General features: G+C 47.1%; 1 protein-coding gene across 1 annotated transcript; it reads left to right on the top strand.

Moving 5' to 3' along the window:
• Positions 1 to 1,527: 1,527 nt before the first annotated feature.
• Tbx19 (T-box transcription factor 19) lies at positions 1,528 to 23,523 on the top strand. The gene is made up of 9 exons (XM_032915651.1): positions 1,528 to 1,608; positions 2,240 to 2,632; positions 10,536 to 10,800; positions 12,132 to 12,266; positions 15,571 to 15,632; positions 17,730 to 17,791; positions 20,202 to 20,390; positions 21,998 to 22,133; positions 23,023 to 23,523. Exons 2-9 carry the CDS (start codon positions 2,436 to 2,438, stop codon positions 23,315 to 23,317), a joined length of 1,341 nt encoding a protein of 446 aa, XP_032771542.1. The 5' UTR covers positions 1,528 to 1,608; positions 2,240 to 2,435; the 3' UTR covers positions 23,318 to 23,523.
• The last annotated feature ends 228 nt before the right edge of the window (positions 23,524 to 23,751 follow it).

The raw sequence follows: 23,751 nt of genomic DNA, 5'->3' as shown, positions 1-23,751 counted from the left end.
TACTAAGTTGCAGGCTTTTTTTTGTGTGTGTGTGTGTGTGTGTGTGTGTGTGTGTGTGTGTGTGTGTGTGTGTTTAAACTGGAATACACAGAGTTTGGGAAACTAGCAAGGGGATCGGGGACCCCTGAGGGGAGCAGAGATAGGGTGAGGTGGTATATAGGGGATGGAGACTAATGGAGCAAGAAGGATTGAGTGGGGAGAGATATGAGGGCAGGGTAAAGGAAGGGGGATGAGGAGAGATAACGAACCTGAAAGACCTTTGAAAAGTCACGTGGAAGCCATGATACAGAAGCTTCCTGAAATGTATTCCTACGCAGAGTTGGAAAGATGGCTCAGTCGTTAAGAGCACTTACTGCTTGTGGTTTGAACAAGCATGGCCCCCATAGACTCGCACGTTTGAATGTTCGATCCCCAGTTGGTGGACTGCTTAGGAAGTTTAGGAAGTATGGCCTCTCTAGAGGAGGCTATCCCTGGGAGCAGGCTTTCAGATCCCTCCTTCGACCACACCTTCAGTGTTCCTTTTTATTAATGTGAGGTGATATATGTCCTGAGGCTCAGGGTTATCTCTTGGGTCATTTTATATCCCGCCACATTGTTTTTCATTATAAATATGTATAGAATTGGAACACCGACTTCCAAATAGAGCGCCGCTCTACTTAACTCCCTGTCTCCCTCAGCTTCTCTGCCTCAGCAAATGGACTGATTTATTCACATTAGACTTTGGTTCCCTCATACCCGATTCAGCACTGCCTGCATTTTCCCTTCACCAATGCGTTCTGCTACTCTGCCCTCTAGCAGGTCCTGCCTGGTCCTAGCCATGACTGACATCTTGGGTCCCCTCTTCTGGACACTCTTCTCCCTTTTCCCTGTGTCCTTTCAAATAAGCCTTTCTACAGCATAGCATCGAGTCAGGATCCCGCCCCCTTCCCCTGGCCCACCTCGCACAGTTTCCGCCACCATTCCTTTGCATAGTCTTCGTTTTCTTACCGTGGTTGATAACCAGACTACTTCATGTCGATTCCTTCCCCTGTCAGATTGGTAGTTCTTCAAAGACAACCACTGCTCTTCTATCGATTCTGTGTAGCGCTTAGTAGGTACTCAGTTCCTGTTTGTCATCCTCCATATTTGGACTTTCTGCTTTCATTTTCCCTTTGTTCTGACATTATTGTTTTCTTTTATAACAAGACACACCCTCGGCTCTCCTGGAAGCAGGGGTGCTCCAGATGTCTTGGTAGTCTCCTTCCTGGTTTCTACCTTCCCGACCAGTCACTCTGGGCTGTGTCTTTAGGAAAAGGAAATGTTTCTACTCATTGCATCCTTAGGAAATAGCGGGATTCCCTCTGGAGGAGCAGCATTGGCCGTGGCTGTCCAAAAGAGGACCAGAAGCCTTTGTGGATCAAGGGTAAGCACCACTCAGCCTAATGATGTAAAAAGTTGATTCTCACTCAGGAGACACAGAGTTTTGTTTTAGAATAATTCTGTACAAATTGCATTCTCCCTTCCCTTCTCTAGGACTGGGAGATAAGAGAGACTAGGGATGTGGATTCTAGTGGGGAAGATCAAAATTCAGAGCTCTCCTGTTTGCTGCAAAGGAAAAGGACCTTTGAGGTGAGCGGTGTGTGTGTGTGTGTGTGTGTGTGTGTGTATGTGTGAACAGTCAGGAGGCAGATGACCAGAGGACCCCCGTCGGGAAAAGGAATCCGTAGTTCTTTTCCTCCTGACTTTAGTTCCTTGAGTATAGCGCAGAAAAACTTCCTTTATTCTCAGGTCTTAGATCTTGGCACAGAGCCCTTGATCTTCAGCACGGACCGCTCTTGTCTGAAGGGATTCTGTGTCTGTTCAAGTTGCTAGATCGGGGTGGAGGGAGTTCAGCTGACTACTCTGTCAGGACAGCTCGCCCAGGCAGCAAGTTTGTGGATCCCCCCGCCTGCACCTCCTTTTCTATAGGTGCCACATGCCACAGTTTATACACAGACGTGATTTGGTTGATTGTTGTGGTCCAGGCCTGGAATAATTTTAATTAACGGGAAAATGGTCCTCAATCCACTGATTAGACCTCTTCAGGTACAACGGGATAAAAGCCTGATAATTTGGATGGAGTACTCTTCTTAAACGTCTACTGTGGGCAGGGCAGCCAATGGGAAAGCCAGGCTGACTCCCACCTGATCCAGTGAGTAATTAAGAGACCGTTTTTTCTTCTCCACCTCTCTCCCCTCTCCTCCCTGCTCCCCAACTGAAGCTTAACAGGTCGGTGGTAATTTGGAGACTTTCAGGGGTGTCGCACTGGAAGCTTAACCAAGAGCCAAGGCGTCTTGTTCTCCTCCCAGACACTGACCAGCTGGGGTTGAAAAGCTAGCAAGTGAGCGAAGGAAGGAGCCGGAGGTAGAGAAGGTGGGGACGGCAGCTCCCAGCAAAGTTTGACAGGGTCTACGGCCATGAGCGAACTGGCCACGCAGAAGTCTGGTGAAGGCACCGTGTCTCGCCTGCTCAATGTGGTGGAAAGTGAGCTTCAGGCGGGGAGGGAGAAGGGAGATCCTACAGAGAAGCAACTTCAGATCATCTTGGAGGATGCTCCCCTCTGGCAGAGATTCAAGGAAGTCACTAATGAAATGATCGTGACCAAGAATGGCAGGTGAGTTTGACCGCAGCCTGCTTGTGCCGGCCTTCGCTTGGCGAGGAAGGTAAGACGCCTTTAGCACTGAAGAGGCTGCCACTCTTAGGTCAGAGGCTGCAGACTCTGAGTATCTTAAAGACAGTCTCAGCTGGCCGTCACTCAGCCAACTTAATTTCTTGGAGATCGTCGGACCAGTGGAAGAAAGGCCACCCCTGTCTTTTTTTTTTTTTTTTTTTTTCTCGGGGCTGGGGACCGAACCCAGGACCTTGAGCTTCCTAGGTAAGCGCTCTACCACTGAGCCAAATCCCCAACCCCAAAGGCCACCTGTCTTATACACATATTACATGGGGAATTATTTTGCAGGGGAGCATGCCTCATGCATTGGGGAAATGGACTCAACTGTCAGAAACTGCTATCAATTTTTGACTGACTGTGTCCCCTGGAGCAGACCTGCGCTTAGTCCTGTTCAGATAACGTGAAAGTTGATTTTATCTGAAGACCGGACAGTTGCTTCGTAAGCACAGTGAACCTGTCAGACAATTTTGACGAGTTGAAGATTGGGCTTGGAAAGGCCACCACCTCTGCCTGCTTCCTTGTGCGTGTTGAGGGAGAGTGTTGAGTTTTGATTGTTTCACATAGTTATGAGTATAGAAAAGTTGGCATGGTGTGGCAACAGGGAATGAAGCCCTAATGTCCCGGTCTCCGGGAAGAGAAGTTTTCTTCTTCTGTTCTCCCTGCGAAGAGTGGGAATTGCAGATACCGCTCCCTGCTGGTATTTCTCAGATCCTGTGAAGCTTAGCCAGTTAAGTGGCTTTTGACAGAACATTAAAAGCTTGTGCTTAGCAGAGGAAATGCAAATATTTTGAAAGAGACTTGCACTCCTGTGCTCACACATTTTTGGGTACCCATGGGCACAAAAGCACCTGAAGGACGTTTTCAGTAGTGTTGGTTGAGCCGGGATTCTTATTCTAACACCTGGAGAGAAATTTCGCTTATAGAGAAAAGTTAAAACCAGTTGTATCTCAGGCTGGTTTTTGTCCTTGAGAAAAAGCCTTCAGTTCCGAGTGCCTTAGTGTTCTAATTCTAAACAAAACACCAGCGGGAAAGTGAGCTATCCTTGTACGGCTGAGAGGCTTAAGAACCCGGGAGCCATTGCATGACAAGAAACTGTGTTGAGTCAAAGTCAGGTGGTGAACACGTACATTTTGTAAACTGCGAAGCTACCAACCTCGTCTAAGAGTGACTTTTTTTTTCCTTTCCAAACAGACTCCTATCTGTGTACTAGACATTTTATTGCTTTGAATATTTGAAAGTTTAATTTCACATTTCTTCTCTTGATGCGAAATGTTTTTAACTTCAAAGGACTGCCTTGCATTCTCAAGTGGATTCGGCCCCTTGCAAAGAGGAGCGCAGATGCACTTGTGAATTGCAGCCGGTCGTGTGGGGAGCATTCTGCTTGTGCTGGGTTACCGGGTGACCAACTATATGCCATTATTTGGCCGTCAGAGTGGCCCTGTAGTGCAATCTAAGTGAGTAGAACCAAGAGCTGAAGCTATGCTTCAAGTATTTCAATAAAGGCAATAGGATTCTTGGAGGCATTACAGAGTCCACACCGATAGCAGTGTAGCAGAATGTCCCCTTGCCACTTGAAAAGAGCTTGCCTGCTTTTTTTTTTTAAACCTCAGCAACATTTCTTTCATATTTAAAGTTACTTGTGCTTAACGTCATTCCTGTGTGTTTGTGTGTGTGTGTGTGTGTGTGAGTAGGGTGTGTGTGTGTGTGTGTGTGTGTGTGAGTGAGTGGGTGTGCGGGGGGTTTGGGAGGGTGGGGTGTGTTGGTGGTGGGTGGGTGGTATGTGTGTGTGTGGTGTTTGTGTGGTGTGTGTGTGTGTGATGTGTGTGTGTGGTGTGTGTGTGTGGTGTGTGTGTGTGTGTGTGTGTGTGTGGTGTGTGTGTGTGTGTGTGTGTGTGTGTGTGTGTGTGTGTGTGTGTGTGTGTGTGTGTGTGTGTGTGTGTGTGTGTGTGGGTGTGTGTGGTGTGGAGTGTGTGTGGAGTGTGTGTGTGTGTGTGTGTGGTGTGTGTGTGTGTGTGTGTGTGTGTGTGTGTGTGTGTGTGTGTGTGTGTGTGTGTGAAAACAGTGAACTTGTGTGAAAACAAACTGGTTCATTGCTGTGAATGAAATCTTTTTCTTTACCTTATGTCTGCTGAGCCTCCTCTGGGGCCAAGATTTCCCAGGCGTTGGGCTTTGATGCTTTTAGAGGAGGAGGGGAACGGCTGTGGCTTCGGGGGATATCAATGGAGCTTGCTCAGGGCCGGCTTTCTCGCTCCTCGGGTTTTCTGATTGAGGCTTTAGTAGCCTTACTTTATTTCCTCACCACAGACCACCGCTTTCCAGCTTTTTCCCTCCCCACTTCCCATCTGTTCCCACGGCCTCCTTTCTTCTCCCTGTGTCTTCTCCAGATTCCCGCTGCCTCCCCAGCAGTCCTTCTCCAGGGGAAGCTGCATTACTGCCTGGCTCTGTGCACAACCAACCTGTCGAGTTTTCCAGAACCTTCGATTTGATCAGTGAGCTAAGCCCTGAACACTTGTACTCGAATGGCTCCCTTTTCTCCTCTTTCTGCCTTGTTCCCACTGCAAATTCATCATCATCTATCATCATCAACAACAACAACAGCAGCAGCAGCAGCAGCAGCAGCACCCATACTTTTAGCCATTGACGTTCGATAAGCTTTCAGATATCATGGTAACTACAACATGGCTGGTCTGTGCTCCCTCTCACCTCCATCCTTGGGAATTTATATGTTAGGTGGCAGAAAAGAATTCAATTCCGAGTAAACAGGCAACTAAATTAAATCTCTTGTAGCTCTTTCCTTCTCTCTTCCTTCTCCCCTTCTTCCTTCCCCCATTCCCTCTTTTTCTTCTTACCTCCCTCCCTCCTTCCTTTCCCCCCTCTCTTCCTCTCTTATCTTTCTTCCTCTCTTTCTTTCCAGTACTGAGGACTGCTTACACACTAGGCAAGCAATATACTATCGAGCTACCCCCGGCCTTCTTTTAAAGGGTCTCACTAAGTTGCCCAGGCTGGGCTTGAACCTACTTGGAGCCCCAGGTTGGTCTTGAGGTGTTTCTCATGCCTTAGCCTCCTGAATAGTTGAGACAGTGGTCTGTGAGCTCGGTTGTTTATCTCTGAACACTTTCCTCTGAGAGGCATGTATATATCTGCAGTTATTAGCTTTGTACAGATTTTGAGAATTGGAAGCCTTTTTGGCATTGGTACCTACTGAGCTTTATAAGCGAGGGCTGGAATGCGGAGTTAGAATCTGTTGCTAACTCGGGGTGCTAGGCATCCCCAGCCTGGCTGGCGGCATCCAGTGAGGGCAGCACAAAGGAGGAAGAAGCGAAAATTGCACCTCAGGTAGGTTCATCTCCGTGTCTGCATAGCCCGTGAACTACTTTCTCTACTTTTTACAGTTACAAATGATATCACAGCTATCTGCATACTCTGCTTCTAACCCGATGCGACTGCTCTCTTTCCCTCTGATTTATATGGAGCTGACAGCTGCAGCTGAGCTCATTCCTGCTTACTTTCATGCACTGACATTCATGGGCCATGTGTTTCATAATCATAGAGCCTGCATGCACATGAACACAGCACAGGCACAGGCACAGGCATAGGCACAGGCACAGGCGCAAGCACACACACACACACACACACACACACACACACACAGAGAGAGAGAGACAGACAGACAGACACACACACACACACAGACAGACACACACACAGACACACAGACAGACAAACATACACAGAGACACACAGAGACACAGAAACACAGAGACACCGACACACACAGACAGACACACACACACATAGACACACACAGAGACACACACACACACAGACACAGACACACAGACAGACACAGACACACACACAGAGACACACACACAGAGACACACAGACACAGACACACAGACACACACATACACAGACAGACAGATACATACATACATACATACACCATACACAGACACACAGGCACACACACACAGACAGACACACACACAGACAGACAGATAGACACACACAGACACAAACAGACAGACAGACAAGACAGACAGACACACACAGACATACACACAGACAGACAGACAGACAGAGAGACACACAGACACACACAGACACACAGACACACAGACACACACACACACACACACACACACACACACACACCTTAATCCCGACAGCTCTACTGAGCATCTGATGACAGTTACTGTCTGATGAGCAGAGTGAGGAAGGTATTTTTCAGCAAGACCTCCTGAATGTTGCCTTGGACTGCCACTGTTCTTCCCTTCCTTACAAAGCCTGCCTCATCTCTTCCCCTCACTATAGCCCTCACTCCTAGCCATTTTCAACAGAGCTATCTCCCAAGATTCCTGTTGGTGAACTGAAAACTGGATAGCGAGCTTTACAGTAAAACCAAAGTCAGGTTTGCAGGTAAAACTCAATGCCCATGACCCATCAGTTATGGTGTTTAGGGAGACATTGCTCACATTGTCACATTTCCTCTCTCTCCTCTCTCTACAACCCTCTTGCTTTTTTCTTTCAAGGAAGATTTAAGTGATGAGGGTCTGTGAGTTAGAGGCTGATTTGCCATATGCTTTTAAACTCCTCAAAGACTCTCGACCCTCTCTGCTTAGTCAAGCTTTGGGGGGAAAGTGGAAGGAAAAAAATCACTTTGGATCAAAGTGGATTTCATCCCTGATAGCACGGCCTTGCTCTGAGCAGTGGCCACAGGTGTCTAGATGATGTGTCAAAGGTCATCGTGGGTCAAGACAAAGAAGGGGACAGGGTTAATGAGGTGGAAGGAGATTACTCAGCTAAGAGGAGGTCTTATCCAGATCTAAGACCTTTGGCAAGCTGACAGATGTATTCACTCCTTATCTCGATACAATGTCGATTAAAACGATGTGTTACCGTTTGGTTCATTCACATGTTGACCTCGAAATGATGAATAATTATAAAGTTCTTGGCAAATGGAACACTAAAGGGTATAACACAGTTGATCATCCAATCATTTTTCATATAGGACCTCATTCCGTGCTTCTTCATTTTAATTGACAGCATTACTGTGTGGTGTGATTCATATAACAGATTACTCATCCATGTAAGGCACACAGTTCAGTGGGGTTTAGCATATTGAGAATCCCTCTCCACAATTGATTTTAGGACATTTTCATTGTCTTCCCCCACCAAAGAGCACCATATCTTTTAGCCATCACCGACCCACTAGTCTACTTTCTGCCTCTGTAGATATAGCTGTTCTGGTCATGTGATTCTTTGTGAAAATTTTGTCACTTAGCCAAGGGTTTTCAAGGTTCATGTATACTGTAGTGCAGAGCAGTACTGAGCATCTCGAGACCAAATAAAACCCCAGCAAATGGATGTAACGCATTTAGCATCTACTCATCATTCAGTGCATCTGTTTTCATAATCCGCTGCTACGACATATCTGTAGTCACGTGTTTCCATCATTTCTGCATACATGCTGAGGAGTGGAACTCCAGATTAGCCAGTAACTCCATGCTTAGTCAGACATGGAACTGTGCCATTTAAATCCCTCCATAGTACTGTAAGAGGGGCTCCAGTCTTTCTCCTTCCTCACCAACATTTTCTGTTGTTTTGCTTTTCCACTGTAGCTGTCCTTGAAGGCAGGAAGCGGCATCTTACTTGTATGCTTTTAGGATGGCTATCGATGTTGAAAAATCTACTTGTGAAGTCATAGTTTCTTTACAATATCAACTTTATCTCTGAATTTAAAAAGAAGGAAGAGATACCATTATGAGTTTCTTCTTTGGGGGCTGGAGAGATGGCTCAGAGGTGAAGAGCAATGGCTGTCTTTCAGAGGTCCTGAGTTCAATTCCCAGCAACCACATGGTGGCTCACAATCATCTGTAATGGGATCCGATGCCCTTTCTGGTGTATCAGTGACAGCATACTCATATACATAAAATAAATCTTTAAAAAGAGGTACTTCTTCACACAATAGAGGTTTGAGACTAAGAGCAGGGTTCTATATGGACAAGCCTATGGGGACATTTCCTTCTCTTTGCCCCAGCAGATACAGCTTTTTCTTTCAGTCTCTTGGCTGATAGGCTTATTAGAACCTTTGGGCCTTTGTACTAAAACAGGGGCATAGTAACATCTTCTTGTGGGGAAGGAATACTTAAATGAGGTGTAACTTACTCTAACCCCTGGGTGCATATCGTAATTATTATCACCAGAAAGTGACCCTGCATTAAATTATCTATCTATCTATCTATCTATCTATCTATCTATCTATCTACCTACCTACCCATCCATCCATCCATCCATCCATCCATCCATCCATCCATCCATCCACCCATCCATGCATACATGCATGCCTTGGCTGGCCTGGAACTTATCATGTAGACCAGGTTGGTCTTGAACTCATAGAGATCCACCAGCCTCTGTCTCCCAAATGTGACTATTCACTTAGCCATTGCCCCTAATAATGAGTGACCATACTCTATTTGTGTGTGTGTGTGTGTGTGTGTGTATGTGTGTGTGTGTGTGTTTATAATGTACAATGAAGTAGAGCAAAACAAAAACAAAAAAAAAAAACATTTCACTTTAGGAGAAGCTTGGGGCCAGAAGACAGAGTCCATTTGCAGCCATGGCTCCTATGAATAAGAAACCTTTTCAGCTGTTAGAACGACTTTCTGGGTTTCTAGGTCATTTATCTAATGTCTACATTTATCTTTCTTTGTGAATGAGAATGTTAAAATTCACAGAGAGGAGGAGCAGTTCAATCTGATATCAAGAGAAAACAGAGGGGAAAGCACCTTCTGATTCTATGATGGAAAATAACAAAAGAAATGGGAACAGGCAAAAAGGATGTTACATCACCAACCTTCCTGGTGGCCTGAAAGGGAATTCATCTCAAGGAGGGGAGTGAGGTGGGACTCTCGAGTCTCAGTCAGGAATACAGGAGGGCAGTGCACTTTCTCGTGCATTTTCTCCCCTGGACATTTTGTTCGATGCAGGTGGTCTTTATCGAAGCGCAAGTCGCAGCAGGACAGTTTTATAAAGTTGCAGGGACTCAGTGAGTTGATTCTTGGGAAGTGTTTATTACGATGCCCAGTGAATGCACCAGTACTAGCCATCTGCCCTTAGACGCGTGGCTTCCTGCTGGCCAGTCCTGCTGTCGTTCTAGAGTCTCACCTTGGGTCACTTTGGACATTATAAGTACTGCATTGTCAACCCTGCCCCTGGCTGGCAGGAACCACCTCCATCTGCTTTTCCTTCTGGAAACAGGAAGTCTAGAAAGAACTGGGGACTGAGTGATGGCTGCTATGTGGTTTCTCTTTGTGTGTGCTCGGCAAGCAGTGGGATCCGAAGTCAGATGTTTAGGTAAATGCAAGCCGTGGCACTGTTCTAGAGGGGAGAGGAAGGATCAGTGAATCCACATGTCCGTCCCCCTCCCTGTTCAGCCTGGGCATAGGGAGACAATGGTTATAGGGAGACTCTGGAAGTCTGCAGGAAGGGAACTCTAACCATTCAGCTCAAATCCCCACTTCCCCTCGCTTTACGATGCGGCGGTCCACACGCTATTACCTTTACTCACAACCAGGGTTCTGTGTGAGTCTGGGGAGGTCTGTAGCATTGGGATGTGAGGAAGAAAGCTGTCTGTGAGTGTGGCCATTCTCGGTACATCTGAGGACATACTTGTCTGTATGTTCTTCTGTATGAAATGACCAGACTGGTGGTCTGCACAGATTCTAACCCGCAGAGCAGTGCTTTATAGTCAAATCCCAGTGTCAGAGGCGAGAAGCCTCTGGGGCCAGGATGGGAAGAGGACCTCTGAGATCCCTTCATGGCTGTCTCTGACTTCTTTCAGGCGGATGTTCCCTGTTTTGAAGATCAGTGTCACGGGACTGGACCCCAATGCTATGTACTCCCTTCTGTTGGACTTCGTCCCGACCGACAGTCACCGCTGGAAGTATGTCAATGGGGAATGGGTACCCGCAGGCAAGCCAGAGGTCTCCAGCCACAGCTGTGTCTACATTCACCCGGACTCCCCCAACTTTGGGGCTCACTGGATGAAAGCTCCCATCTCCTTCAGCAAAGTGAAGCTGACCAACAAGCTTAGTGGAGGTGGGCAGGTACGCGTGGCCTCCCCACACACCAATCAAGAAATATCAAGGGTGCATTTAGGCAATTAGAGAGGTCCTCATCAGCCTCTTTGCCCACAGAAGCCGGTTATTTCCTGGAGTCCAAATGTAAACAGGAATAAACAGCTCTTAATTGGTGCTTCAGTTTTTAATGGACTTCCCGATGTTAAGAGAACAAGAGTGCACTAGTTTACTTAATCATCGGGCTCTTTTCCGTTTTGTCTTGTGTGTGGTGCTTTTTACCCAGCCCAGGGAGGGAGATGTTTGTGGGTACCGGGGTTTTGTTTCTCTCTCTCCCCCCACCTTTTTTTTGGTGTAAGTGGCATGTTGGCAACAGACAAATACCTTAATAAAAAGCTGCTCCTAAATGAAATAATTACTTCTTCTGCTTGGGCACTACGATAATTATCAATAGAATATTGAATCAGCTTTCGTTTTTTTCCCCCCAGAAAAGAAAAAAACCCATACAATCCAAACAAACCTTAAATAAGGAAGGTTTTATTTAAAATCTCCAATTAGAGTAAACAGGACAGGAAGCCTTTTCCACCTCCATTTCTGTGGCGGGTTGCAAATCCAGCTCCCTGGGTTAGACTGTTAGTAACTTTACAAAATGCAGACTATGTGGGGGTGCAGGAGGTGGGACCTGGAGGGGGAACAGCCTGCTGCTCTCTCTCTCCCCAGCCCTCCCTCATATTTGGCTTCGTTTGTGCCCAGCCTGTGTTTTCTCCTTTCTCTTTGTGCTCAGTGGAGGGGACCATGGGAGTCCACTGTTTAGGGGGTAATGCAATCCCAGGCTTGGTGCGAGCTAGAATGTTCCTCATTAAAGTGGAAATTTGAAGGTTAGTTGTTACTGCCCTGTTAGATCTCACAGCCGGAGCCTTTCAATGGCCTCTCATTTAAATCTCGATGGGTAAGTTTTGTATAACCCTCTGGTGTCAGATCTCCTTAGCCTGTAGGTACTAACACATCTGGAGTTACTGGGATTCTTCATACATGAACAAATACATATTTGAATGGACTGAAATGTATATTGTTGTGCTGAACACAGGAATCAAGAAAACGGAAGCCTGGATTTAGGTAGGAAATGTAAGAACAGCTTTCCCGGGCTGTCTGCTGCCGAATTGAGTGTGAGCACCAGTACAGTGCTGGCTGGGAGTGTCTGAAAAACATCTCCCCATTCATCTGACGTAGGATTTCATGGGTGCCCCTAGTCTGGGTGGGGTGCCGAGCTTGGGAGGACCCCAGGGTGCTGGCTGCTGATCAACTGTGATACAGCAGGCTTAGCCTTGCTTTTTAAAATGTCTTCCCCTCCCACTCAACAGATAATGCTGAATTCTCTGCATAAATATGAACCTCAGGTTCACATAGTGCGCGTCGGAGGCGCCCATCGAATGGTCATGAACTGCTCATTCCCTGAAACTCAGTTCATCGCTGTGACTGCTTATCAGAACGAGGAGGTAAACGAGTGTGTGTGCCTGTGCCTGGCATACAAGTGAGTGTGTGTGTGCATGTGTGAGTGTGTGTGCGTGTGTGAGTGTGTGTGCATGTGTGTGTGTGTGTGTGCATGTGAGTGTGTGTGTATGTGTGTGTGTGAGTGTGTGTGTGCGTGTGTGAGTGTGTGTGTGTGTGTGTGCGTGTGTGTGTGTGTGTGTGTGTGTGTGTGCGTGCGCACGCGGGCGCCTGTGCACACATCTTTGCCCCCTCCCCCTGTATTGATTCGTGTGAATGTTACACAGAAGACCATGCAGAATTGGTGGGGAATCTTTTTGTTGCAAGCAAGACTAAATAGAATTTAGAGTTTTGAGGATCCTGACGCTCAAATCGGTGATAAGCCTGAACGGTGAGGTGTGCTTAGGGGCTCCTAGGCCAGTCTGTCTGCCAAAGGCCCATACGTTACTCAGCTTTCTGTCGCTACTACAGTATAGGAGACAATATAGAGAAAGGCTTTCCTTGTCTTACTGTTCTGGAGGCCCTTTTTACTGTTATGGGGAAAAGAAAAACCTCCTCAAATTCCTTCCAAGGGCATGTCTCAGTGATCTGGAGACCTCTGACCAAGTCCTAACCTTCTACATTCCACCAGCTCCCAGGGGCACCAAGCCTTCACACACGGACCTTTGAGACACCCTCAAGATCCAAACTATAGCAGCCCACCAAAAGCCACCTGGTGCCAACAAGATCCAGTTGAATAGGGCTCTAAAACTGCTCAACCCTATGGGAAAACTGGAGTCTTTGTTTTGCTGATGTGTCTGAAAGGGGTGTGGACAGGAAGGGTGGCAGGCAGCTTCTCCCTTCTGTTTCTGGAGAATGTGGGGTTGACACCTGTGTCCTCCTGTGGTTTTTTACAAGACTCTGTCTTCTTGTCAGTTTTTTTCTCTCCGAGCACAGTCAGGTTTTTTCTTTCTTAGTAATCTGAATATTGACAGAGTTTTTAGAATCCCAAGCCTGACCTCTCAATGAACCGCTTTGAGTCTGTCTCGAGGGGGGGAGGCGTTTAACAGGAGAATCATCAGCAACAACTGGGCAGCACTGGATTCTTTTGATTAAGCTTAAAATGTGAAAGATAATATAGGTTTTTTTTTTTTTAAAAAATACAGTGATGGATAGCGCAGAGTATGCAAGGTAAAAATAAGAATTAAAAGGCAAAATGCATTAGTTTTTGCTTTTGGAAGTGCACTTTTATGGAAGCTATAATGACCATCGTTAAAGTAACCCTCCCCCATTTGCTATATGTATGGAGATTTCCTCACATAAATACTCTCATCTTGTAAACCTTAGCTTAGAAGTTTCTTTCCTTCCTTCCTTAAACAACTCTATAGTCCACAGTGGATCTCTTTCTATGAAATTACAGTCAGGCCTATCTCTTTTTCTTATAATACTCCCAGCATTTGTTTATAGACATCTATGGCATGGCATGTAAATGGCTTCCTGCCCCCAGCAGAACGTAGGTTGTTTTATGTTCTATTAGATATTACGCTGCAGTGAGCGCGCTAGGTAATCTATCGTGATTTGCTTGTGTAGCGAACACCTAGAGACAGGATTGCTCCACATGGGGAATGTATGTTGCAGCATACGTTATTAATAAATAGGCCACATCTGCCTAAAAGGGCATCTCATTGGCAGCCTTCAACAAAAACGGCCCCTTGGCAATCTGATAGGTTAAAAACCCAGTAGCCTCTGGCTGCTTTAACGTGGCCCCGGGGGACAATTTCTAGAATCTGCAGTGTTTGGTTTCCCAGAAAGGGCCCTGCTGATCATCAGGTAGGAAGCTGGCATTTTGGTTTCTGTAGGTGAAATGATGTTGCAGACCTAGTTCGGGGCAAGTGTGCAGAGAGAGAGCGCACAAGGCCACTGTTTATAAAGCAGCCCAGGCTCTTGACAGAAGCCTGGCCGTGGGCCAGCAGGAGAAGATACTCCCATAATACCCCTCACTGCTGCTTCTTTCAAGGTAACACCCACCTTCTCTCAGCCAGGTTTTCTCCACTTCTCTCTGGGCGGAGTCCGTGTTGAAGGGACTTTTGTGTCTCTGGGAAGTGTCCCTGTTCATCGGCCTAGGCGGTGGCCACCTCTAGGCTCTTGCTCTTAGCCATTGGCTCCTGTCATTCCTGACTTGGGAGATACTCAGACACTTTTCCTGAACCACCTTCCTGGCAATGGTGACCCTTTCTTTAGCCACTTCTTGAATTTGAACACGTCCCCTGGAGATGAAGCTATGTAAAACCTAAGCACAGAGCCTCCTACAGCTTCCCCGGGTGCTTGAGCAGGTATGGGGCTTGCTGAGAGTTCCCTCAGTTCCATCCAACCTCTCCAGGCTTCACCCAAGAGAAACACCAGGGTAGCTGCTCTGTCCAGGCTTGCACCCCTCTCTCCTTTCTAGAAAGAGCTGGGCTTTTACTTTTCTTCCCTCACCCAGCGAGTCATGGGCTCTTGCAGACATCAATATTCTGTTCACTATTTCTTCAAAAGTATTTGCTGGCTATCAGCACATGCTGGCTCTTACCACAGTCACTAGAAAGACTGCAAGGAACAAAACAGGACGGATGCCCTTCTCAGGGCTCCCGGTTGGTGGGAGATGAACACAGATGTTCTCCCCCTGCTTCCGGCTTTCTCTAGCCCCGCCTCTATCTCTGGCTGTCTTTCAGTATGTCTCCGTGTCTCTGTCTTGATCACTATGAGAGATGGAGCTGGTGAGAGAAAAACGCAGACTCCGAACTGCAAAGTTTTACACTTTCCCTCTCCTTTATAACAGTCTAATACTTCCCTGTCATTGTAAAAGCCACGTGTTAGCAGACAGACGCATTTTGTGGTGTGTCACAGCGTTCTGTCCTGTTAACCGACGGAATGGATTTCGATGATGAACAGGGATGGTGGATGGGAACAGAGGATGTGATTTTGAGTTTACATGGCCTGGTGGGTAAGTGGTTACAGGAGAACGTAAGCGCTCCCCACTGTGTGATAGAAAAGGGAGTCCTTTATGGCAGAACTTGGGGACTCTTGGGTAAGAGTGAAAACAAGGAACGGAAAAGGAGGAGCAGTGAGTCTGTTAGCACTGCAGGGCTCTCCCAGTTCCTGACCCTGTGCCCACTTCGTTCACTGCTTGCTTTGCACATCGGTCACCATTTTCACGCCACAGGGCACTAGTCAGTGCAGGGGTTAATGACGAGACATGGGGAGGGAGTTGTGACTTTATAACCGTTCCCAGGGGGAGACAAGGGCTCTCTGCCTGTCTTGCACTGTCTCACTAACACTTCTTGTCTTTGCAAGATAACAGCTCTCAAAATCAAGTACAACCCTTTTGCCAAGGCCTTCTTGGATGCCAAGGAAAGGTGAGTGGGATTTCAGTCAGATCTTGCCAGCTGAATTCTGCAGACACGAGGCTTCTCGAGCAGAGCAGGCGTTTGCCGTGCCTTTGCTGCAAATACGCTGCAACGCTCAGGTTACCGACAAACAAACTCAACAAAGTTCAAACCAAGTCCCAGGTGTTTGTTCCTATAGCAGGCCCTGTAGTCCAGGATAGCCCACAGCTGTCAGTATTTCACCATCCTTGTTTTACTGTGGATTAATGAAGGTAACATAACCACCTTAAAGTGTGATTTAGATTTTAAATAATTTACTCCGTACTTTCCCCAACTTTTAAGAATATGTGTGGTGCTTTGTTTTATTTTATTTTTTTCAAGGCAGGGTTTCTCTGTGAAGCTCTGGCTGTTCTGGAACTCACTCTGTAGACCAGGCTGGTCTTGAACTCACAGAGCTCTGCCTGCCTCTGCCTCCTGAGTGCTGGGATTAAAGGTCTGCACCACCACCCATGGTTTTATTTATTTATTTATTTGTTTGTTTGTTTGTTTGTTTGTTTATTTGAGGTATGATCTCAGGAAGACCGGGCTGGCCTTGAACTCTCTGAGAATGAACTTCTGATCCTCTGTTTCCCAAGTGCTGGCTTACAAGCATGTGCACCCCCTTGCTTCATTTATGTGGGGCTGGGATTGAAGCTTGAATATTGTGCATGTTACACAAGCTTTTCTACCAACTCGGCTATAATCTCCAATCAGGAATATGGTTCTAGAAATTCCCCCTTTTGCTTCAGACAGGATCTCTTTATGACTTCATAGTGCCCATTCCGCTACCTCTGTCCTGGAGTAGCGGGGTCACAGGCGTGTACCCCACACCCGGCTTTCAATTTTTCTCTTCCTTCCTTCCTTTCTTTCTTTTTTTTTCTTTAGAAGAAAGTTATCCTTAGTGCAAAAAAAGTAAAAAAAAAAAAAAAAAAAAAAAAAAAAACAATGGGAAGTTCCTATTTCTCAACTGTGAGGAGAGAAGTTAGAGATTTCCTGGGGCATGACTGGTGATCCACCATTTTGGGTGAATGTCTTCCCACCTTTCCTTTCCATGGAGGCTAAAATGAGATAGAGCAGTGTCCCCAGTTCATGCTTGACGGATGGTTCCTAAAGTTCAGCCAGAGTTGCTTTTGAATTGTTCCAATTTTACTGACCAAGTTTCAATTTTTTTCAATTTTTTTTTTAAGATTCATTTATTACATATACAGCATTCTGCCTGCAGATCCCATTACAGATGGTTACGAGCTACCCTGTGGTTGCTGGGAATTGAACTCAGGACCTCTGGAAGAGCAGGCAGTGCTCTTAACCACTGAGCCATCTCTCCAGCCCCCACTTATTATTTTTAATGTCTAATCTCTCCTTGTCCTTTTCAAGGTTATCATCTTAAAGGACTGCCATTTTGAGTGTATGCCACAGGAGTCTGTCCTGTTCGCTATCCGAGAACATTTTGATGCTGTGGAGGACGTACTTGGATTAAGTTTTTCAGATAGTTGTTCTTTAGTTGTCCTGAAGAACAAGTTGATCCAGAATGTGACAAAATCTAGAGATAGTAGCTATGCTGTGATGGAAAGAGTTCAGAAACCTGCTGGGTGGTGGTGGCACAGGCCTTCTTCAGTCCTGGCACTCAGGAGGCAGAGGCAGGTAGATCTCTGTGAGTTCAAGGCCAGCCTGGTCTAAGAGTGAGTTTCAGGACAGCCAGGGAAAGAAAGAAGAAAGGAAAAAGGAAAAAAAGGAAGAGAAAAAGAACCGTGTGGTTTTTCCCACAGAGGGGCGATGGTAGATGTACTATATCACCTATGGAATTGTTCCAAAGCCCTGTGCAGAGCTGAGCCTCTGTTATTACTGCCTGAATCTTGTCAGACAGGGAAAAGAGTCACGAAACCAATCAAGTCAAAGTAAAGACTGATGGCTGCAAAAATGACAGGAAAGGAGAAGTGAGGTTGCCATGGTTACAGTGCCCATCAGTGCCTCTGGGAAGGTCAACTTGGGGAGGGTTGTAGCTTTGACCGCTCTTACTTCAGCGGCAGGCAGGGTTACGTGCTTTATGCTGGGGTGGAACCGACACGGTGACTTTCATTACTCTTTCAGACACCACCTCAAGGACATTCCAGAGGCCGTCTCTGAGAGCCAGCATGTGACCTACTCTCACCGTGAGTGGAGTGACAGTGTGTGGGGACACTCGGGGTCACATGGAAGTCATCTCCTTTCTTGATCATTTTACTATCCCGATTTCATAAGGCCTAGCAAGATCTGTTCCCGTCCCCCTCCAAACACCCCCTGCCCCTCAGATTCTCTCTCCCACCCCGAGGCAAGTTTATGCCCTTTCCAGGTTCTCAGAGGGAAGCCAAGTGTGTAGGCTGAAGAGGCCCAAGCCAACCTTAGGTAGGGGCCTGAGTGGAATTGACAAATGCATGCTCTCTAGGTCTCATGTAACGAAGAACTCTGTAACCGGAATCCAGTTAGTGAGGTGCCCCAGCAGACTGTGGTCTGAGTGTTAGGACTCAGCCCTGCCGACTTGAGGGCGGGTTTGACCATCACACCTGGGATTCTGAGGCAGCAGTGACATTCCTGGTGGTACCAGTTTATCCTGTCCCCGGCACAGCAGAGGCCTTGTGGCATAGCCAGGCCTCTGAAGAGACAGTGGTGACCCAAGAGCAGAGACGGGAGTGAAGTTGACCTTCTCACACACTCTTTTATTTTTAATTGAAAATGGATTTTTTTTTCTCATACGATACACTCTGACCACATTTTCTCTTTTCTCCACTCCTCCAAACACAACAAAACAAGATAGAATAAGGCAAGGCAAAGGCCTTCATTTTGAGGCTGGACAAGGCAACCCAATAGGAGGAAAAGTGTCTGAAGAGCAGGCAAAAGAGTCAGACTTCCACTCTTAGAGTCCCACAAAAACCGCCAAGCAGGCAGTCATGTGCACTCACAGAGACCCGATGCAGGCCCAGTGCTTGCTGCTGTATTCTCTGTGAGCCCAGACGAGCCCTGCTTTAGTTGATTCAGTGGCTGACCCAGTCTATAACTCAGATGTAGTGGATTGCTGAGAATGACTCTTGCTGCCGTGTGAAAGCGATGGAATTCTTCACCCGTCCCAGCCCCAAACGGCAAGGCACCTTCTAGGATGTGTCTGTGGAGTCTTGCAGAGAAGACACCAGGACAGCCTTTTAAAGGGACTTTAGTCAAATGGTTTCTTGTTTAGGTTAGGGTCAGTGTGGAGCACACCTTCTCAATGTTCCCAAGCTGTAATATTGTCAGCCAACAGCCTGAGGTGTAGACTCCATGGGGCAAACTAAATGGTCTTGGGGTTAGGAGTGGGCCCTCTGGTTTGGTTTTGCCTAGCAGACACCTCTGAATCCTGATTCTCTTAATCAATGTAGAGAAGTTTTACATTTTCTCTGAAATGTCTATAATTTTAATCTAAGAAGCACACTGATAAATAAAGGCCAAGCATGCAGATTTCACACATGCAGGAGCATGAGGGCCTGAGACCCGAGGAAAGGGCAGCATGGTTGAAGGTGAAGTAGCATGTTGGGTTATGGAGCGAGCCTTGAGGCTTCTGTGGGTGAGGGGGTTGGGGGGAGGGGAGATGATGAGACATTGTGCAAGGCTGAAGAGAGCAAGCAGTTCCATTCTGGAGGTCAGGTGGCACCACTGACCGACAGCCTTCTGGGGAATCTGTGATATCCTGTGAAAGTCTTTTGGGCAGCTCTAGAGAAGGCCAGTCAGGGGGAGCCCTGGAGAAGCATGTTCACTACTGCCACTCACTTCTTCACACATCTAGGTCTCCCCACAAGGACAGTTTCTAGAGCTCTTCCTATGTGGGAGGTCCCTGTGGAAGGACCTCAGAACATAATAAAAATGTACGTTTCGGGGTGGGCTATTTTGTGCTTCCTTTACCAGGTAGAGCTAATGAGGAAGGCAAAGGGATTGGGAAGGGTTAAACCCACCTGTTTGACATGCGCTTAACACAACAGGCACCCTGCACACGTTGCTTGCTTCTACAGCATTTCAAGCAGAAGGGCGGGCTCTCATTCACAACTTCACATTACTGAGGTCTAGGTGACAGTCTTCAGCCACTGCTCGAGGAGCAACTGGGGCCCTGTCTAGTGTCCAGTGTCCATTTCTCATTTCAGCTGAGAAGGGTTTCTTGTTTCAGTGCTGACATGGGTAAGTCTGTTTTGCTTAGAAACCCACTCAAAGTAGGGTATTCTGGTCAGAATCTTCATCAGCCATATCTATGATGCGTTCTGCAGGCTTCCAAAAATAATTCAGTAAAAAGTTTGTCATGCAGTTAGTTCTTTTCATTTTCTGTGCTCTCAGAATCCTGTTTGTAGGTTCCTGCTGGAAGGCATCATTTTCCCACCGAGTAGAAAAGAAAGGGACCTTTATTTACTCCTCTGTGTAACCCCTTAAACAGCCCTAGTTTGTATCTGCAGTCAGTGGGTTACACGCACATCTAATGTTTCTTAAACTAATGTTTAATTAAGCCAGAATGACTTCTGCCGCCTGATTTTGATGTGGAAATCTCTGTTTTCTCCTTGTCTATTCTAGTGGGAGGCTGGATCTTTTCCAATCCTGACGGCATGTGCACAGCCGGCAATGCCAATTACCAGTATGCGACGCCTTTGCCTCTGCCTGCTCCCCACACACGCCATGGCTGTGAGCACTACGCTGGCCTCCGAGGACATCGGCAGGCTCCCTACCCTTCTGCGTACATGCATAGGAACCATTCTCCCTCAGGTGTGGGACTCTACTAATTAAACCCTGGGGCATGGTGGTGGTGGATGCACAGGTAGACATGAAGTCTATGTAGTATACACACGCACACGCACACGCACACATACACCACACAAACACACACACACATACATACACACCATACACCACACAAACACACACACATACATACACCACACAAACACACACACATGCATACACACACATACACACACATACACCACACACACATACATACACACACATACACACACACATGCACACACACACACCACACCACACAAACACACACACACCACACAAACACACATACACATCACACAAGCATGCACACATACATACTACACAAGCATGCACACATACACACACACACACTACACAAACACACACATACATACACACACATATACACACACATACACACCACACAACACACCACACACACACACACAACACACACACACACACACATACACACATACACACACACCCCAGAGAGAGAGAGAGAGAGAGAGAGAGAGAGAGAGAGAGAGAGAGAGAGAGATTATTTCTATGTTCAGGCAAATCAGCATTCATTTAAAATGAAACAGATTCTCACGGGGCAGTGGTGGCACATGCCTTTAATCCTAGCACTTGGAAGGCAGAAGCAGGGGGACTATGAGTTGAAGGTCTGCCTGGCCTACAGATCGAGTTCCAGGACAGCCAGGGCTGCGCAGAGAAATCTTGTCTCAGACCAAAAAAGGATTCTCTTAGTAAAATTTCAGGACATAATACTTTATTATTTATTTATTTATTTATTTATTTATTTATTTATTTATTTATTTATTCATTCATTCATTCATTTATTTAGAGATAGTGTTTCACATAGCCTAGGATGGCCTAAAAGTATGTAGCCAAGGCTAACCTTGAACTTCTGATCCTCTTCATCTTCAAGTGCTGGATTCAAGTACTATCATGTCTAGTTGACGCAGTACTGGGAGAGCAAATCTTGGGCTCTTCTCAGGTTAGGTAAACTATCGAGCCACACCCTCAGCCCATCACACAACACTAGATTTCTGGACTGACTCATTCTTGGCTCCTGCCTATTTTCTTTATCTCCCCTCCCCTGGTACTACGATCTGGCCTCTGTTTCTCCGTAGTGGATATCTCTGTAGTCCACACACACATGAGGCTGTGCAGTGCTTTGTTCCCGTGAAAAGACACTTCTCCTGAAAAGTTCCAATCTCTGGGATCTCTAAGGAGGATAGAGGCCAGGACCTGAGAAATATCCTCTGGGCTTTGGCATTTGGACCACGTGTGAGGGATGCCCTTATGGTCCATTCTTGAAGGGTAGTGAACACAATGAAGGGGGTCAGGTGGGGTGCATCGCACAGGGCAAAGTGGCCCCTCCCCAATCTCCAGCCGTGTGTGTAAAGTGATGGCGGCGATGAGTTTGGGAAGGTTATAAACGGAGTAGCGCCCGGGCTGTAGTTAGCATTCAATAAAGACAACCTTCCTATGTTGTCTGTGTACTTCAGAAGCACTGTTATGCTGCAGTTGTGTTTTGCCTTGAGATAAACTCACCGTCTTTACATGTTCTGTCAACTGAACTGTTTGTTATTTCCCCAAAGTGAATTTAATAGAGAGCTCAAGCAACAATCTGCAAGTTTTCTCGGGGCCGGAGAGCTGGACTTCCTTACCCTCCACACCCCATGGCGGCATCCTGTCTGTACCCCACACCAGTGGGCCGATCAACCCAGGGCCCAGGTAAGAGCAGCGCCAGGAACTCGTGCACAGCAGGACTTGGAGGTTTCCTGTATCATCGAGGACTATGCATGGCTTCCAGGATGTGTCTGTTTAAGTCACTGTTCTGACTTTAAGCTATAAGAAACAAAGGTGACAGTGGATGGCTCTTTTGCGGTTAGAGAAAGGGTGGTGGGAAGTCCCTGTTCAGCAGGACACTCTTTATTTTATGGCCACGTCATTTATGGGTTGGGACGGTGATGTAACAGGTCCATCTCTCCAGGCTTGGGACCAGGGAGCAGAGTTGAGAGGTGAGGCTCTGGTTTGTAAGCGAGGTAGAAAACACTGTGTTCAGAGTACTGTGGGCCTGGCATTGCATATTTGCCTTTTAATTTAGTTTCTACAACAATCTCTGTGGTATGCAGAATTGTTTCTTCATGGTTTGAGGGTGTAGAAGGTGGGACTCAGAGATAGGAAGTAATATGACCAAGGTCACAGAGCTAATGGTGATGGAAGAGTCACACCCAAGGGCTTCTGGGGGCAGTGTTCTGCTGGTCTGTCACATTCCCCGCCTTGGCTAGGGAGAGACCATGTCACCACCATTCATACAGTCCAAGTACCTTCCATTCAGTTTTAGCTATCTTAGTTGTGAGAGAGTCTCAGAGAGATGAAATGCTGATCGAGAGTGAATAACTTATTACCAGCAGGGTCAGCACCAGACTCTAGCCCGGTTTTGCCTTCTTATTCACTATATCTCTATTTCACTGGGACTCTTGGATTTCTGCAGAGACACAGACATTGCCAGAAGTCCTTCCGGGAATGTTGTTGCTCTTCTCGCTATTGTATGTGTGCTTGTGGCTAACATTTCATTGCTGAAGTCTCATCACCGATTCCTGTCTCTCCACTTCCGCAGCCCCTATCCGTGTCTGTGGACCATCAGCAACGGAGGTGGGGGCCCTGTGGCATCCGGCTCGGAGGTGCATGCCAGCGCCTCAGGAACCTTTCTCCTGGGGAGCCCTACTGTCACTTCACCTTCCTCTCTGCTCCCCACCCAAGCAACTACATCAGCTGGCGTGGAGGTCTTGGGTGAGCCTTCGCTGACCAGCATTGCCGTGTCCACCTGGACAGCCGTGGCCTCACATCCCCTCCCAGGCTGGGGTGGACCAGGTGGAGCTGGACGCCATTCCCCCTCTTCATTGGATTGTTAGGAGGGGCCCCCTGAGCCGCTGCCAGCAGAGAACTGTGTATGTATGTGCATAGCAACCTCATTGCTGGTTCCAGGCAGTCGAGCTCCTGGTCTCTTCACCCAGAGGCCTGGAGGGGTGCATGGTGATGCCCAAAAGCCTCCCCAAAAGTGGTTTAGTCTGGGGGATGCTGATTTTACTACTTGCGTCTCCCACTGTTTCCTGTGGTTCTCCGGCTCTCTCTGAGTTTATTTATCTTGACCATGCTTACATTGCAGTCAGCTGTGTCTAAGTGCCCGCCCTGCCCCTTACTCTCAAGTGGTCCTGGGACGCTTCCCTTCCTTTTCTCTGGAGTCGGTGCATGGTGTTGAGGAGAGCTCAGATTCTCCCTTTTGAGGCTGCTGCTTCTTAGCTTTGTGCAGCCTTGGAAAGCATGTGTGGCCCTAAGACCTGAGCTG

This window comes from Rattus rattus, chromosome 10, assembly GCF_011064425.1.
Source record: "Rattus rattus isolate New Zealand chromosome 10, Rrattus_CSIRO_v1, whole genome shotgun sequence".
Classification (NCBI taxonomy): domain Eukaryota; kingdom Metazoa; phylum Chordata; class Mammalia; order Rodentia; family Muridae; genus Rattus; species Rattus rattus.
The sequence above is the reverse complement of the archived record's forward strand: the minus strand, read 5'-3'. Positions and strand labels throughout refer to the sequence as shown.

Excerpts from the sequence above, each read along its gene's own strand:
- Tbx19 (XM_032915651.1), top strand. The coding sequence starts at position 2,436 with ATGAGCGAACTGGCCACGCAGAAGTCTGGTGAAGGCACCGTGTCTCGC. Across the intron at positions 2,633-10,535 it reads ATCGTGACCAAGAATGGCAG|GCGGATGTTCCCTGTTTTGA; the intron begins GTGAGTTTGACC and ends GACTTCTTTCAG. Across the intron at positions 20,391-21,997 it reads TAGGAACCATTCTCCCTCAG|TGAATTTAATAGAGAGCTCA; the intron begins GTGTGGGACTCT and ends ATTTCCCCAAAG.